General features: G+C 38.8%; 1 protein-coding gene across 1 annotated transcript in view; it reads left to right on the top strand.

Moving 5' to 3' along the window:
* neto1l (neuropilin (NRP) and tolloid (TLL)-like 1, like) overlaps positions 1-15,811 on the top strand; it is an 80,236-nt gene extending 64,425 nt beyond the window's left edge. Inside the window, exons 9-11 of the mRNA XM_042510658.1 lie at positions 8,709-8,822; positions 13,184-13,808; positions 15,724-15,811. Of these exons, the coding sequence (XP_042366592.1) occupies positions 8,709-8,822; positions 13,184-13,808; positions 15,724-15,811 (827 nt within the window). The remainder of the gene's footprint in view (positions 1-8,708; positions 8,823-13,183; positions 13,809-15,723) is intronic.
* The last annotated feature ends 1,808 nt before the right edge of the window (positions 15,812-17,619 follow it).

The following is a 17,619-nucleotide window of genomic DNA, read 5'->3' as shown; positions in this document are numbered from 1 at the left end:
AAGCCGGAAAGCAAGAAATGTGATTTCCATTATATGGAATATTGCCTGTGGGTTATTGTGAATATGACAGTATTGCTGGATTTTTTTTAGTTCAGCTCTGCAGCACTACCTTAATAGATAGATAGAAAAATGGAGTGAGAGACTGAGACAAAGGAATATCTGGGTGAGCTACAGTATGTTCACAGCTACCCATTTTCTTTCTCCCGGAGAGATTTGAATCCACACATACACACACACATTCAACAGAATCACACCTTCTTCCTCCCTCTCATTCAGCGGCTCCTCATTGATAGAGCTTGTAGCCTGACAGGGGTTGCAGAGGGCATTCTTTGTACCAGTGAGGTGAATGGAGCTTGTGAGTATACAGTATGTCAGTGTCATTCAGCATCTTTTAATGCCACACACTCACACACACATACACACACTGCAAAACTGAACATTGCATCTCCATTTTTGGAACTTTAAGAGGAATCTCTCGCAGTAAACTGGATGAGAAAGAAAAAAAACTCTAACAATAACGAGCAGCCTAAAAACTGTATTACATAAAGTAGATAGAAGAAATGTGTTAAATTAATTCACTGAGTTTGCAGTTAGGCCCGGTTCCAGAACAAAACGACATAGGGTGCATCTGAAATTAGTGGAAGTGAGTTAGTAGCTACAATGTGGGCTTGAAACAGCACTAAAAACAATAGAGAGTATGAAATATAAATAATATATTTCAATCAAAAACTCAAAATCAGCACACAAAAGAACATGTATGGCTAAAGCAGGGAAGTCCATCTGTATTGATCCATGAATGAATGTATGTGATTCTACAGAATTTGTTGTCGACAGCTGCTTAACGTTGTATGACAAGCTTCTCCTTCAGTTCATGAAATCCCTGCAGCAACTGAAGGCAGCATGATTGATATGTTGATAAATCTGCAGCCTCTGAGAAATGCCATACCAGAGTTGTTGTGTCATAGTGCACGAAAGTTCACTGTGTTTGCTTTCATCAAATCACCTTAAAAAGAAACTTAGGTGCTACAGTATAGTTACACAGACCTCTACACACTATTATGCTTATGAATAAGACATGCAGTTATCAGGGCTCTATCAACTCTTATTATCAACTTTATTTACAGCAAAAGTACCTTCTCGTGTTTATCCTTGAACACGCAGTGCAACCACTGTTGTGTACATTTAACTATGTGACTGTGTAAGAGATTAGATGGTTGTATAAAAGTGTTGTTACTAATTCAATATATCATTTTAAAGGTCCAGTGTGTAGGATTTAGAGGAATATTTTCGCAGACATTGATTATAATATAATAAGTATGTTTTCTTTAGTTTATAATAACCTGAAAATAAGAATTGTTGTGTTTTTGTTAACTTAGAATGAGCTGTTTATATCGACACAGGGAGCGTTTCCTTATATATGGAAACACCGCCATGTTTCTACAGTAGCCCAGAACAGACAAACCAAATACTTGCTCTAGTTGGAGCCATTAGCGTTCTTACGTTTTTGTGTTGACCATCTTAGTTTGAAGCCCAACTGCAACGAGAAGCGGCAAAAAAAACACTGATTTGCTAGTCAAATTGCTTCATTATTGCTTCAAGTGTTTTTGACTGGTTTAAATCACTGGGTCTGTTTGTTTTGGAGAGAAGGACCTCCTGTAAAAACCTCCTGAACAATGAACACTAAAGGAATCTTCACCGGGAGAAGTTTCAGCTGGTTGCAATCTGCAATTCTCAGTACTGGACACCACCTAATCCCCCTAAATCTTACACACTTCGCCTTCAAAACTCTTTTTGTGCCCTGCATGATAAACCTGTCCATGGGCACATCCAATCAATATGAAGTTAGTTATAAGAACATTTGTAGATGCATTCAGTGTTGCCCCTATTACAGCATTAGAGGTCAAATTCTGTTGTCCTTGTGTCATGAAAATGTGACAGGTCGATAGATTAAGCTTTACAATGATACATGACGACATGATTTTCTGTGAAGGTTATCCACTTTTTAACTGGCTTTATGTGTAAAATGGCAAGAAAAAACTGTAATGATCAAGGGATGAAAAATGAGTGATAGCACATAGAAAGCTACCATTGTAGCCATGCTATCATGCATTTTCCAACACTTTGGACCTTTTAGAAAATGCATACCAACATACTGGCTCACAGACTAATTACAATGATTACTAAAATAGCATTGGTTCTATATAGTCAGATAAACAGTTTCACAAAATCAGTTTCTTTCTTTTATTTTAGTTTTTATTTCTATAGTTTCTATAGTAACTACCTGATGGAAAATCATACTCCGTCTGTCTTTGGGGTGCAGATTTGTAGGGATGTGTGCTCATGTTGTGATGCTCTGAACCATCCTGACATTTCCTGAGGTAAAGCTTTCCATTTGCTGAGCTGTCATTATCATGTTTAACTGTAATTGGCACAGCTGTTTCAGAGCTATGAAACCACTGATGAGGGTATTTAATAATCACCACACCCGCTGATCTGTGTTCACCTTCAGCCAGACCTCTTGCACATTGCGCTGCTGTGCATACATAAACCTAAATAGAAGGTGCACTCACAGACGCTCAAACAGTTCATGTGCCTAAGACCTACCAATCAGTTGTCACTCCTTACATACCTACAACATGTCTTCATTGGTTGTGTGTGTATATTGTACTGATAAGACACTATTCCACAGAATAGGCGACAACATTAGTGGTGGACCTGTTTGTGTTGTGAAGTCAGCGTCCCCTTTTGTAAGGCCTTTTCACCAAGCAGAGCCAGGATGTGCTGTTGCCGGGGCAACGCTTCTGCCTAAGTCACTCAGGCGATCCCCAGCCAGACCTCAGCCTTTAGAGCAGCATCCACCACAGCTCAGCAGCACTGCACCAACCCAGTCAACACAGTGAATGAACAGGTGTACCAGAGAACTGGGAAGCAGCACAAACAAGTAATTCAGTCTAGTGTTTCTATCTGAAGTTGCTGCTAGTGCAAATCAACTTGTTTTGAGTAGTTTAAAAAAGTAAAACTCACTATCGTACATTGTTAATAGTGGAGTAAGGCAGCTTATTTAAGTCTGCAGCGTCATTTTATCACAGGGTGAGACTTGTGTTCAAATGTAATGACATGTAAATCTTATGTACATGGTTTTGACTACATGTGTGCACTATTTACCTATATGCACAAAACGCTGATATGATGAGAATTAAAAATAAGCTGACTTTATTAAACAAAACAAGTGCATTAAAAAAAGAAAGGCTACAGTTATCATTTGAAACTCTAAAAGCACAAAACAATCATGAGTTCCATCTGCGCTGCATTTCCAGACCCACAAAAATGTCAGATTTTAGAGAGGGGACACAGAATGATTAAACAACTGGACACACACACGAAAAAACATGGAATATTGAACCTGTTTTGAAAACTACGAAGTTGGCGTGTAAATGTGATTCACACAACATGAGGTTGTATTTCTTTTTAAACGTTCAATAATTTCAGACGAAGAATACTGACTTGGTGTCTATCAAACATTCATTTGACTTAGCCAAATAGAAAAAAAAATGTGTTTTTTTCACAGCAAGCATTGGACTTTGTTGGTTCACATACCTTCTATTTACTTGTACCAGAACAAATTTGGGAAAAAGACAGAGTATGTAATGCTGAAGTACCTCTCGCACTGTGTGCTACAGACACACAGGAAGTTAAGAAATTCCTCTTGTCAAGTGAAAGAAAGACAACGTGTAACTACTTCGAGTGTGTGTACTCTGTTACAGGTGCACTATCAGGGTTTGCAGCTTATAGGGCAATTTTTACAATAAGTGTTCCCTTGACACAGTAGATCCCAAGCCTTTATATGTTTGTTCACAGCTGCTGGTTCCCAGTGGGACCAACAGCTTTTAGAGAACTATTCACAGCTGCTGACTCCCAGCGAGATGCTCCGATGGGGAGAGCGATGTTCCCAAACGCAAACATCCACCTTCATCGCCTGTGCTGGGTTCACACCTGCTGATACTACTGATCTTGTGCTGTTTTCAGGCTCAAACACATACAAACACACACATGCTATGCAGAACTACAGTGTACGATTACCAATGTGAAGTATAAGAAAGTGAAGCCTATCTTTACCCAAGAAGCAATTATGTCTTCGGTGATAAATGTGCTTGTGTGACATCTTGGCTGTCAGCATTGTTCCGCCTCATCAACAGATACCCGTCTCAGGGGTTGCAGATGGAAATTTGCTTCACTATACACATCACTTCTCGTTTCTTACAAAGCTTCTTTGCTGAATGCATGAAAGCGTTTGAGAACAAAACAGTATGCTAATGTCTATCAGCATATGGATCTTTGCTAGGTCTTAGACCTGATTATATCATCTCTACACACTTGTTATCTTGGTTACTTTGGGATTAAAGAGACTAGTGTGGGGATATTAGATTGTTGCATAGTACAGAAACGTACAGTGAGATAAGAAGCATGGATGGATGGATGGATTGATGGATTGTACAATATCCCGGGTTTTGAAACTGGGATTTAATTACATAACAAAAGTAGAAAATGTAATCCACTTAATCATCCTACAAAGCCCGCTGTTTTTGCTCAGTGTATTTAGATTACATACAGTATTGCAATGCTTAGTTTAAATTTCTCATGAGAACCACTAGGGTTTTGACTAAGATGTGTTAATTAAGTCAAGGCAATTATATTTAAATTGAAAGTGTTTAACAAAGAACTTAACAAACAAAATATAAAATGCAATGCAATATTTTCGATGACAATAAATAGGTAAATAACAGTAAGAGACCAAACTAAAATACTTTTAAAGTTATATCTAAAATTAATGGTCATTTGCAAAAAGATGGTTCTTTAGCCGGTATTTAAAAGAAGTAATAAATCAACCCCACTTCTGGGATAAATGTTGGCATTGTACATTTCTGCAAACCACAGATATATATAATGTTTGCACTTCAATATGCGCAGATATATTGAACTATACCTTTCTTCAGGTTTCAAAACGCTGGTCAATGTGTGGTTTCGTTTAAGCACAAAAAAACAATTGTTTATGGTTAGGAAAAAACATGCTTTGGCCTAAAATATGCAGTTTTTTTGGTACAATCCCCGCTGTAAACACAGCAATGGCTCGCTAAAAAAGAACTGGTTTTCGTGTTTGTTGGTCTTGAGCAGTGGTCTGCTGCTGTCTGCAGCCTGGCAGCAGTTTCATCTTGGTGTGACACTGTCCATCATCCCATCCACTTTCAGATGACAAAGTCAGCTTATATGCATGTAATCAAAACTAGGTCACTAAATTGACATTGAAATGCTACATAATAAAATGTACAAATGTGGCATGTTAGTGCTTTGCAGAAATGTACAATGCCAACATTTCATTCTGGTCACTGGGCTGAAGAAATGGGGGAGGAAAAGTAGTAAACTAGCGACTAAAGATATACACCCTTTACATATCAAAATAGATACATCCATTAAACTACACTGTCCCCACAATCTCTGGTGGTACTGCTCTGTTTTGTTCGTATCCATAAGCTTTCAGAAAACATGCACAAATACTAACAAAATTAACACAGACAAAATGCCTCATTAGTCTCTGTCTTTTTGATATCAGTCAGGAACACTTTGATTGAGCTGCAGGCAAGATAGGGATGATGGACTGACTCCCACATTACTGTATTTAATATCAACCATATTATTATAATTCAGCATAGACAATGATGGAAGGAGGTTATAAAATATATTGCCAAAAAGGGACATTATGATCAAAGACAATAATCATGAGTGCAAAACCAGTAACTGACAGTAATGTTCCAAATTAGGCGAGTGATTACATGACTGCAGGTGTGAGCGCAAAAAATAACATCACATCAGACAAAATAAAGAATCATTCTCATCTACCAGACATAGCCTAACTACACCCCTGTGCAACAAAAACACAGCTCTAAAATTGTTTTTTGATGACAAACATTGGTGTAAACCATGTGTTGCTTCTAGCGCTTCACTGCAGAAGAGTCTTCACTCTCGGAGCCTCTGCAGAGACACCCAGACTATTTTTCATCAGCCACTCATTTAGGAGTTAATTTATGCTTCCAGCAGTGAGTTGGGGATGTTTCTGTGTGGGCAAAAGGGCACTTTTATCACAGAATGTCTTGAAAATTAATTTCGTATGAGATTAGTGTGGATCTCACTCTTTATATCGTCTGGTCTGTGGTGTGTGAAGGAGGCAAAAGGAGAAGGAGTGAGCTCCCTCTGCTGGCTATTAACAAAAAAAAAAACAGCGTTACATCTTTGGCATATGGTGTATGAGAGAAAAAGCATGAGAAAGAGGGAAAGGGGGAGAAAATGGGAAGAGGAGTATCAGAACACACACAGAGAGCCAATATGACTCAGGAAATGCTGGCAAAGGCCCAGGCAGGACGGGATACAGAGAGAGAGATAGAGATAAGTCACTCTAATTTGGTGTGTTATTATTCACTTGGGATGAGTGCTGGAATGAAAACAGCCATACATCACAGTGGTAACACTGTCAAATAGTCCCCAGCTCTGCCATACCACTGGCAAGCTGCTTTAGTACCCAGTGCCAGTGTTATGTGTGAGAGGAGAGAGACTGGGAGATAAAGAGAGAGGATGAGAGACACACAAGAGAGAGAGAAAGAGAGAGTGAGAGAGAGCGGCTAAATAAAGCCATTTGTTATAGTCACACATCTGTGGCAAATAAGTAACGTTTCGAATGTCCAGAAAATGAAAGTGGTCTCAAAATACTTTTACTATTTATATACTTGTCTACAAAACTGTGTGCATAATGGATAGTCTGTGTACTGATGAAAAGCACTTACCATGGGTAATTCTTTAATTCCAGTCTGCAGTCGTGATATAATTAGTTAGATACATTTTCTCAAGTATTGCACTTAAAGGGACAGGTCACCCCAAAATGAAAAATACCTACTTTTCCTCTTACCTGCAGTGCTGTTTATCCATCTAGATACACGTTGTAAAGTGTCAGAGATATCAACCGTAGAGAGGCTTCACTCTGATATAATGGAACAAGATGGCACTCTGCTTTTTTTGCTTAAAACACCCATAAAATACATTAAAAAAAAAAAAAACTACCAGCCATGTCTCTTTTCATAGATAATGATCAGGTTACTCAGGATAATTCACAGTACTTGTTGAGCAGTTTCATGTCGGAACTATTTTCTTTCTACAGAACTATACCTGCTAATTGTATTACCGCTAAGACGGAGGCATGGATCTACTGCTAGCTAACCTAGAACCACTGAGCTGGCTAATGCTACAGCTCAGCTGAGGAGGACGCCATTAATGTTTATATCTTGCGCTGTCAAAAGCCTCTTTTACATGAGTAGATGCACACTTCCCTCTGTGCAGTGATACGATTGCCAGGCATAGATCAGTGGAAAGAAAATTGTTCATATATGGAAAATATTACTATTACACTCATACTATATCCAGTACTTTTACTTGTGATGGAGTATTTTTACCTTGTGGTCTGAGTACTTCTTCTACCACTGTTTTTCTAACCTTGTGAGTGCACATTTCTTCCTTGGACAATATTGCAACTTCTTTTACCAAAAAAGGTGTTTCATATGGCAATATTGAGTAGTACCTTGATTCAATAGATTTTTTAGAAATACTATAACCACATGGGAAAATTTATATTTTGGCCAATAAAATATGTCATGTCACATTGATGGAAATATCCAGTGTTGCCACATTTTTGCCATTGTCTGCAATGTCCTTGTATAATACAACCAAGGATATAAAAGAGATATCTTCTGCTGTATACAAAGCCTATAATAAAACCTCTATTATTGCACACTGTAGATTGAATGGTACAAACTGTTACCCTGTCGCTAGCTTGTTGTGGCACTCTTTCTCTTTGTAACTGACAGTAGGAGGCAGTGAATTGGCCAATCAGCGGGCTTATGCATTAGTTTGATTGGTTGTTGAGAGCAAGGGCACCTTGGCTTTAAATTATCTCGCTCCGTTGTCATGCTTATATACCATGGAGCAGTAACATTATCACACTGGTTTTACGATCATGTCTTGCTGATGGGTGACTCTTCTTCTTGAGACGTGAAGGCAGTGCTGCGTCTCAGGCCACACTGGGAGGTGCTGGTGCCATGATGAATCACATGCTAATGTTTATGGCCTGGTTTAAATTTCTGTTGACAAGGCCTGTGCACCAAGGAGGAATAAACAACATCTCGCATAAATAGGAGGAATTTGTTTGGGGTTTGTTATGTGAAATGTCACGGCTATCTTTCTGGTCACCACACACACGCACACATACAGTACAAACACATTCTAAGAAATGCATTCATATCCACAAGTTGTCTGTGCAAATGTTTGAAGAGGAGGATGAGGATGAAAATTCATGAAGAACAGATGGGTTTGGGGGGGATAGGTCTGATTTGAGTAATGCCCATCCAAATTTATTTCCTCAAAATCTGGCGCACTGGAAGATCTCATCAGCCGTACTTCAAATACTGATTTGTGCTGCAGCATCTCTAAAGGGTCCTACACATTTTTTGTTGTTAACGAGCTGGAATTCACTGAAATGTACTCAACTGTTTCTGTGGCTTCTGATTAGATGCAAGTGAGTAAGTACAAGATAATGATTTTAGCAAAGTGAAGACATTACTGCAGACATTTAAAGTAACTTTATGTTTATTTGCTTCATCCCTTTCTAGCTCCATGTGATGCAGATGCCTTCTTCTGTCACAGTAACATGTGCATAAACAACACACTGGTGTGTAACGGCATGCAGAACTGTGTCTACCCCTGGGATGAGAACCAATGCAAAGGTGAGATGTTACTTTTTAGCATCATCAAAAGAGACACAAAGGTTTCATTCATGTTTGAAGTGACCCCAACCTGACAGATCTCTGCCCCTAAACAGTTCACATGCAACCAATATAGCGAAAGACGTTCCATTTGCCAAACAGGCATTTGGGTTAAAAATGGACATACTGGTACAAGTGAATGATCGCCATAATTGGAAGGTCTGATAATGTCATGCTGCATTATAATAGCCATGTGCTTCTGTTTGAGAGAGTGTGTAGCATAATTTCGGAGAAATGCCCTTTGAGCGATGGGCATTTGTTTTCGAGATAACAGGCTGTAGTGCCAATGGACTTTCAGGCCACTTACTCTATTAGCAACTACTGCTTGTAGTTCTGTGGCGAGAGAGTAGGTGTGAGAGGAGTTGGGAGTGGTGGGGCTGCTATGTGTCAGGTTACATGAAGGAATGGTTTGATTGGGGGAAAAAAACACATTTATATGCCCACACTATTCTGAATAAATAATAATCTGTGTCACATTAGACCAAAAAAACGTATATGGGACAGATGTGTTTGTAATGTGAACATAGCCTTGGAGAGACTGTGTTTGAAAGTTTCAGCACCATGGAGAGCGACAGGGAAAAGAGTGGGTTTAAACAGTACTGTACTTTTAGTATGATCATGGTTGGAAAAATAGTTATGGCATTTGTGTCTGTGCACCAATCAGGATTTTTTTTTTACTGTGATTCATAATGATTTATTCTACAATGGTTAAGATAAATATTTAAAAAATAAAAGCCAAGTTTTCATGGGCTTCATTTGTGTGTGTTAGTTTTATGAATTAGAAATTCCCAGATTAACAGAGCAAATTAACATAATCAGGATTACTTTGTTGACTTGTTGTGTTGGTTTTTGTTACTATTTAATCATATTGTATTAAGATCTAAGCAAATGGAGAAAACCAAATATCGCAATATTTTTGACCAAATACCTCAATATCACTGTTTTAGGGTTGACCATTGGTGCTTTAATATATATTTAAACAACATTTTTTTGATACCTAATAATCCATAATATGGATAAAAATGATTGTGTGGGTAAAAGCAAATAATAAAAGATCTAGAATACTCTGGTAAGGTCAGAAAATTACATCATTTTACTGTAATGCAGCATTTAATACCAGAAAGAGACAACACTTACTATTTTAGGATATTGAAATTTAAGACGATATTTAGTCTCAAATCACAATATCATATAATATCAATATATTGTTCAGCCATAGTTGTTAGATAATAAATTGTATAATATAGAAAAACAGATTTTATGTGACTCAGCTGATCCTGTTCTTGGTCCAGGTTCTCCGTTTCTGTTCTTTCAAGGTGCCTTACTTTGTTTCCATGCCTCAAGGCAAACAAGGTCCTGTGTATTCTGTCAATTTCTTCATTTCCTCTATAGTTTGATCCCTCGCTGCACTGAATTTTAAAGCCACTCGATCTATACATTGATCCCCGGTGTCTCTCTACTGACAGCTCCATAATTTATTACACCTCTAACGCAGAATTTCTTATTGAAGCATCTTCGTACGGTACATGATGCCATTCCAATAATTAGTGGGGACGTGTGAAGGGGACTCTGGGGATGAGCCAGTTTTTCTCTGCATTATATTGCCAATTAATTAGTCTTCTGTTCCTCGACCTTTCATCGTCCATCACTGTATTTCAGGCAGATAAGATGAGATCTATACTGTAACTCCCCTGAGTTGAGCCCTCTAGTATTGAGACTCCCACATCAATAAATACAATGTGTTTTTGATGTTCATTATGCTGTTGTGCTTGGCTTGCAATTAAGATCTGTTCTAGTTTTTCCTTTTAACATACACACACATACACACTAACTCTCCCGCCTGCTTCAGTTTCTCTTCAGGTGCAGTTAGCAGGAAACTCCCAGCTTTGCAGATAGAAAAGCTGCACACAGATATGCCTGTTCATTCTGTGTGCACAGTACTGTAACTCTCTCTGAAACAGCGCAGATGACATATTGCATCAATTAATTAAACTCTGCATGGTCTATACCTCACTCAGACTAAGATACCTCTCACCCCGACAGTAAGAGTTTGAAAATGTGCAGCGCTCAGCAAGAAGAAGCCATGTTTCTCAGCCTGTTAACTCCATCTTCCCGCCTTTTCTCTGCTCTAGTAATGCACAGGGCCACCATAGTGCCCACATTTGTCCTCATTAGTGGTAAAATGTCAAGTTTTATTCCTTTCTCCTTTACCCTTCTCAATGTAACAATTTAACTGTCATTGAAACTCCGTGTGCTGTGCTACATGTTCATTCAGCATTTAAATGTCACAGATCTCCCCACAGATCACCTCACTACACACACTTAGTCAATGCTACTCATTGTTTTCCCTTGTGATAAATGGACTATAGCTATGACCCAATGTGACCTTGTATCCATTTCTTTGATAGCTCATGAAAATGGTTGCCTTAATCTTGTACATGATGAGGTCCATCTGTTAGAGATTTCTTTACACATGAGCAATGGTGTCTCCTTTGAGCTGTTGCTAAGGAAATCTTCATGACCATTTGCTAATCCTCAACCCCCGTAATACTGTTGCTATGCCTTTCTAGCTTTCCATTCTTGCATGGCATATGGCATGGCATATGCATTTTACATGTAGCAATGGTGGCAGATTACCTCATTCTGTTGAATGTCTGAATTATGGGCCCCTGATTTCAAACAGGCATAGACAACAGCAGGCTTTTCTCTTTTTTTTAATTACCATAGATTTTGTTGGCAGAAATTAAACTGTCATGACATGAGTCAACCAAATTTATTAAGATAACATTAGCTTTATAAGTTGGGTGTAAACCCAGTGGCAAACTTCGGGACTGAAAAATTAGGCTAATACAGAAGTGTCAGAAACTGCAGTTTCTCAAATGGCCACCTGAGCCTGGCTCCTGAAGTAAGTTAATCCCCATAGACCCTCATGTTAAAATGCCCAACAGGAGATATAACATGTTTATAGCCTGGTGCAAAAAATGTTTTGGCTAGGTTCTTGAATGAGATCCACCCTTCTCTCTCCCACAGCTGTACCACTTTTTGCTCCAAAAAAGAAGGTAGAAGAAGGTAGAGGGTAGATTTATTAGTCATTGTTTAAAAAGTCAATCTTTGAAGTTGAAGGGTGAGTTGATTAAAATCACCAGCTACTGTGAAAATTCTATCCGGTTGCTTGGGCATGTTGGCTTCATTCCTTGCAGTGCATTTTTTGAATTTGCATCAGTTTTGTGTCCTTATGGCTCCCAACAAGGTCTGCCAATCCAGGGCAATAGCTTGATCCAGGATGATAGGGGTTAACCATGTCTCCGTCAAGATGTGCGCAGAGAAGTCCCCAATCTCATCCACTTTATTCTCCTGCAACCGGACATTAGCCACAAGAAGGCTTGGTAGAGGAACAGCTCTTGGTCCAAGTCGGATCAGCCTTGCCCTGATGTCGGCTCTCCCCCCTCTCTTTGACTGGCACTTTTGGTTTTATTTCTCTGCTCTGGTCTAACTTGCTGCTCGGCATATGCCATTGATGGGGATCCTCCTGCAATCTGCTGTATTCAGTCCAAAACCCACACAACTTTTCCTGATGTTGATAAATGCTTCTCTATTGTAGAAAAGTCATGCTTCAGCAGAAGCTGTACATTTGAAAGTTTTTTTAAAAAAAGACACTGTGCATATAATGGGCATGAAAGTATTAGGAAAACTGGATACAGCATTGGGCCCCTTTAATTCCTATTAAAGATTCTCAGTGGCACATGATGCCAAACAAAATTTGATTTCTCAAGTGTAAAATTACTTAGATCATCCGCATCGTTGGGCCAATGGAGCAAGCCCACAACAGACTTTCCAAGCCGAGGGGCTAACTTCCGCCGTCCAAGTGGCTTACTTCCGGTCTAGCACTCAGCTAATTTGAATGGGGATGAAATTATATATTATATAATTTGTTGGACCAAATGGTTCAAATCACATTTCACAGGGGGTGTGATGCTAAAAAAATGCATCCTCTGATTTTTCAGTGTGAGTGTATGTGAAAAAGGCTTTTGGGGCCCAATGGCATCATGTGACAGAGCCAAAAGTTGTTATTCCACTGTTTGGCCAGAACAAAAATTGGCTTCAAACCCTGGCGCACTCCTTGGGGCTTGGCAGTAAGCAAAAACTGATTCCCTCTCCCCAAGCATCCAAAACTGACGCTAAAGGGGTACCGAGAGTTTGGAGTGTAGGGCCACTAACCATGTGTTGGTATTTGACGAGTTGGGAATGAGAATATGTAGCGAGGCCATATAGTTCATATTCTCTTGTAAGTTCCCTGTCTGTTGTGCTGTCTCTGTGTACAGAGAAGAGGAAAGCCAACATCCTGGACAACCTAAACAACACAAACGGGACCATAATTGGTGTCACCTGTTGCATTGTCCTCATCCTCCTCATCGTGTCTGTCATCGTCCAGATCAAGCAGCCACGCAAAAAGTACATCCTGCGGCGTGAGGACTTTGACCCTACCATGTTCCAAGAGGTCTTTGAGCCGCCTCACTATGAGCTGTGTACTTTACGGAGTGCCACCACAGCTGCGGCGGCCTCAGCAGACTTAGTCGACCTGGCGGAAGACTTTGAGAACTACCACGCCCTCCGTCGTGCCTCCTCACGGTGCGTCCACGATCACCACTGTGGCTCCTCTTCCAACCCTGGCTCCGCTCACATATCCCAGCTCTCACTCAGTGGCCGAGGAAGCCGCGGGAACTTGAGCAGAGACGCAGCAGCCGCCACTCTGCTCACAGACCTTCCACAGCCGCCCATGGCAGTGCGGCCCTTGCTACCATCCACTGGAAACCGCAGGAGCATCTTGGTCATGAAGCACAGCTATTCGCAAGAGGCAGCGGACAATGGATGCGACCTGGACGACGACCTGGAAGAAGTTCCCACCACCAGCCACCGGCTTTCACGCCACGAAAAGGCAGTACAGCGGTCAGTATCCATAGATTTCTGATGAGGAAAGAGCAACAACTATAGAGTTAACTATGGGGATGTTTGTGTGTGGGATACTTAGGCCTACATTTATTTTTGTTTTCCTCTTATTTTAGCTTTGTTCTTCCTCTTCCTCTCATTATTTTTTTAAGATTATAATAAGCTTCTTTTTTTGCATTGACCCTTGTTCTTTCTCCCCTTTTCTATCATTACAAACTTCTTTCACAAAGGGCTAAATTATGATTGCCCCCTCTTGCATGCTCATCCTTGAACATGTCAAGTGCCCCACGCTAGTTTTCCCAAATTGTGCTTTAGAGCTTAAATCTATGAGCTCTGTTGTCCTTTGAGGTTTGTCAGAGCTCTTTAAGCAAATACAGACCTCATTTTAAAAGATATTAATTCTGTAATCAGTCCATTTTTGACTGTTAACACAAGGGCTTGAATTGGTGCCTCATAGAGATGACTAACTTCATTGACATTAATGCAAATTATTATAAAATATGCATTTCTATTCTTAACTGTGATACTAAAAAATATATGACTTATATTCTATATAGCTCCATATTTTGGCATGAATAAGATTTTCTATAATAGAAGAGTATTTTACTGTGTACTTGCACCTTGACTGCTTGAAAAGTAACTGTATATGTTTACAAAAACACCATGTGAAGGTACCAGAGTACATTTTTGGAGAAAAATACTTTCCTGCATGCACTTTCTATGTGCTCTTTCCAGAGTGTTCTTGACTGTTTATTCATTTTCTACAAGATTGCATGCGAGGCTCCCAGAGACTACGCACTAATGAAGTTTCACTGCTGTTATGTAGCACATTATGCATTCTGACCTCTCTATGCAAAAGGAGTTTGATATTAAATATAAGAGCCATGACATTTCAGGTTCTGCCTCATTGGCTCTTTGAGCAAACATGAATCAGAGTACAACACAACTAGGGTCTAAGAGACAATCTCAAGGTAAGCACCCTTATCCAACAATCAATTATATGTTGTTGTGTAGTCATCATTTGCCCAGTCAGTATATATTTTTATGTAAGTTCTTTTTTTCCTTTTCTGTGATCTTTGCGCGGGTTTATATTTTGTTTGTTTTTTATGTTTGTTTGTTTTTTTATTTGTTCATTTTCACCAAGATGGTTTTCTTGCTTGCAGCCATCTTGCCCTCCTAGTGAGTTTGTTTGAAGTGTTTGTGATGCTCAAGTTTACTGTATGTCCCCTTGGGGACATATTGTATCACTCAGTGGATATTCATTAGCATGGACTTTTTCAATCATCTTTAGTTGAAGCTGTTATCAGATAATGTGTCTAACCTCTGCACTTTTTTCTCCCAGTAGGCCTACAGCAATTCATAATAATCGTGTAAAGACACTTGCTAAGTCAACGTAAAAGCACAAATTTGAAGGCAGACACACTCCCACGTTTTTTTTTTTATTGAATTAAATCAGTGGGATTTTTTTTGCACACATTTAAAAAAAAGCACACTGAGATCATTTAAATCTCTGTCATTTACAAGTCTTAACTGATGACGCACATACAGAGTTTTGCATGATTTATGTCACTTGTAGTATTTGATTTTGTGTTTTGTTAATTGTGAAGCATAGTATTTATGCCTGTGTGTAACAATTCATGTGTATGCTCCAAGACTGTGCTTCCATGAGGTTGCCATAAGCACTTAAAAAAATTTAGACAAATAAATTTGAGATGTAAATAAGTGATGAGAGCAACTTGTTCATTAAAAAGTACGTTGGGAAGTTCACGCCTGCAGCTTTATGCTTGCATATAACGGAGCAGTCACATAAAGTGCTACCCATTGTTTTGTCTCTTAGTGTGAAAAATGTGCTGTCCTGTTGTGTGTGTGCGTCTGCTTATGTTCTACATTATGTTGCATTGTCTCCATCATGTAGACTTCTTGAGAATAGTGCAATCCTGGATCAGTACGAACGGGCGTCACTGACATATGAGAAAGCGGAGCGGAGATTTACACCAGCATGATGCTGATGATGATGATGAAGGGACACTTTGACGAAAGGATATTAAATATGTATTCATGTGCAAAGATGAACACAAAGGACTAGATGCAAATACTTGATGCTGTGAAACGTACGCTGTACGTACTGTAGTCAATCCAGATTTTTTTTGTCTAACTGGAAAGAAATGGACCTTTAGAATGATCATTATTATCCATTATTAAACTTTAAATCGGAGATGTTAGTCAGAAACATCTGTCACTGTCTTAGGTTCCTCACTAATAACAAAATTATTGTGATCCAACATATTTAAGTTATTTTTTAAGCATGTGAAGCATACATATTATGATTTTTATAGCAAATTATAGATGCTTGCAGTTTGTTAAATGTAGGAAGATTTATTTTTAGAGAAAATTGGAATTAATTACTAACCTCTAAATTAAATTTAATAAAGTTGGAATAACCAGAAGCTATTTAATTTGGATAATAGCCTGAGACCGAGTTGTATGACTTGTGCATGCTTCTTTTATATCCATCAAAACATCAACATACTAACATTAAAATATGAAAAGCCCCCATCTACTAATATATAAGTCATAGGACATAAAAAAGTAGTGCAAAAAAAGCATCTCCAGAATTAGCATTGCATGCTGTGCTTAGCAAAATCATTAGGTAAAGAGAATTGTGCAAATAATATCACCATTTTCATTTTAACACAAACTGTTTAACTATGCTGACTAACTTTTTGACAGGCATTTTTATTTTAGAATATGTTTTTTTTTTTGGCAAACATATTTACTTAAAGTCTGTTTGTCTTCTAACTCTCTTCTACTGTAGGGGCTTAATATCTTTGTATTAAAACAGACTTTTATACTAGGGCAAATTGAAAGGATGACACTTTTTACAGTTACTCAAATTATCTTTCAGGGCTGATTTTACTGATGCTTTGTAAAATAAATAACAATAAAGCTTCACCTTTTTTTTCTTTGTTTTATTGCCTTTTGGTCAGCAGTTCCTCTGTCCTTTTAGTGTGTCTCACATTCATGCATTTTTAGATGTCTGTTTATTTGTTGTGGCTGATTTGCTTTAGAGAAGGACCAGACCAGAACCAAAAGGATTTGTTTCACCAAGCAGGACAATAAAATGAGTCCTGGATGGTTCAAGTAATCGCAGGTATCTGACAGCCAGGTTAATTGACTTTTTGTGTTTGTCCTGATGAGATTAACCCCATGTATACTGCAGGGGGGATGGATCAGCCTCACACTCTTAATCACACTCACTGTTGGCAGACTGCTTTTGCAGGAAAAACAACCTGCAATATGAAGAAAAAGAATAGTATATCAGCTGTGAGCACAACGACAAACAATTCACGCACACGCTCGCATTTTATAGGGCTGGGCGATATAGAGAAAATCAAATATCACAATATTTTTGATCAAAAACCTTGATTTGTGACTGTACTATAGGGTTTACTCATGGTGCTTTCACAAAACATTTACACATTGACATTTTTTCATATTTAATTATCAATAATGTAGATATAATCACTAATAGCTCATTTATGCCAAATGTTAGATACATACATTGACATGGATGGAGCCTTCTGTCAATGCTCTGTGTACATTTTCTAAAAGCGTAAGGATACAGACAAAACGAAGCAGTACCATCTGAGATCATGGGGGCAGTATAGCGTAGTTCAGGTACGATAAGACCATAGGACACCTTTAAAAATGACGGAAAGGAAGGAATCGGACATATGTCAACATAAAGGACGCATGGAGGTATGCGGACACTGACGGTCACAATGTTTGAAATTACGGGATTTATTTTTGT

Source organism: Plectropomus leopardus, chromosome 21 (assembly GCF_008729295.1).
Source record: "Plectropomus leopardus isolate mb chromosome 21, YSFRI_Pleo_2.0, whole genome shotgun sequence".
NCBI classification, from domain to species: domain Eukaryota; kingdom Metazoa; phylum Chordata; class Actinopteri; order Perciformes; family Serranidae; genus Plectropomus; species Plectropomus leopardus.
Note: the sequence above shows the minus strand (reverse complement) of the source record. Positions and strands in the feature narration are given on the sequence as shown.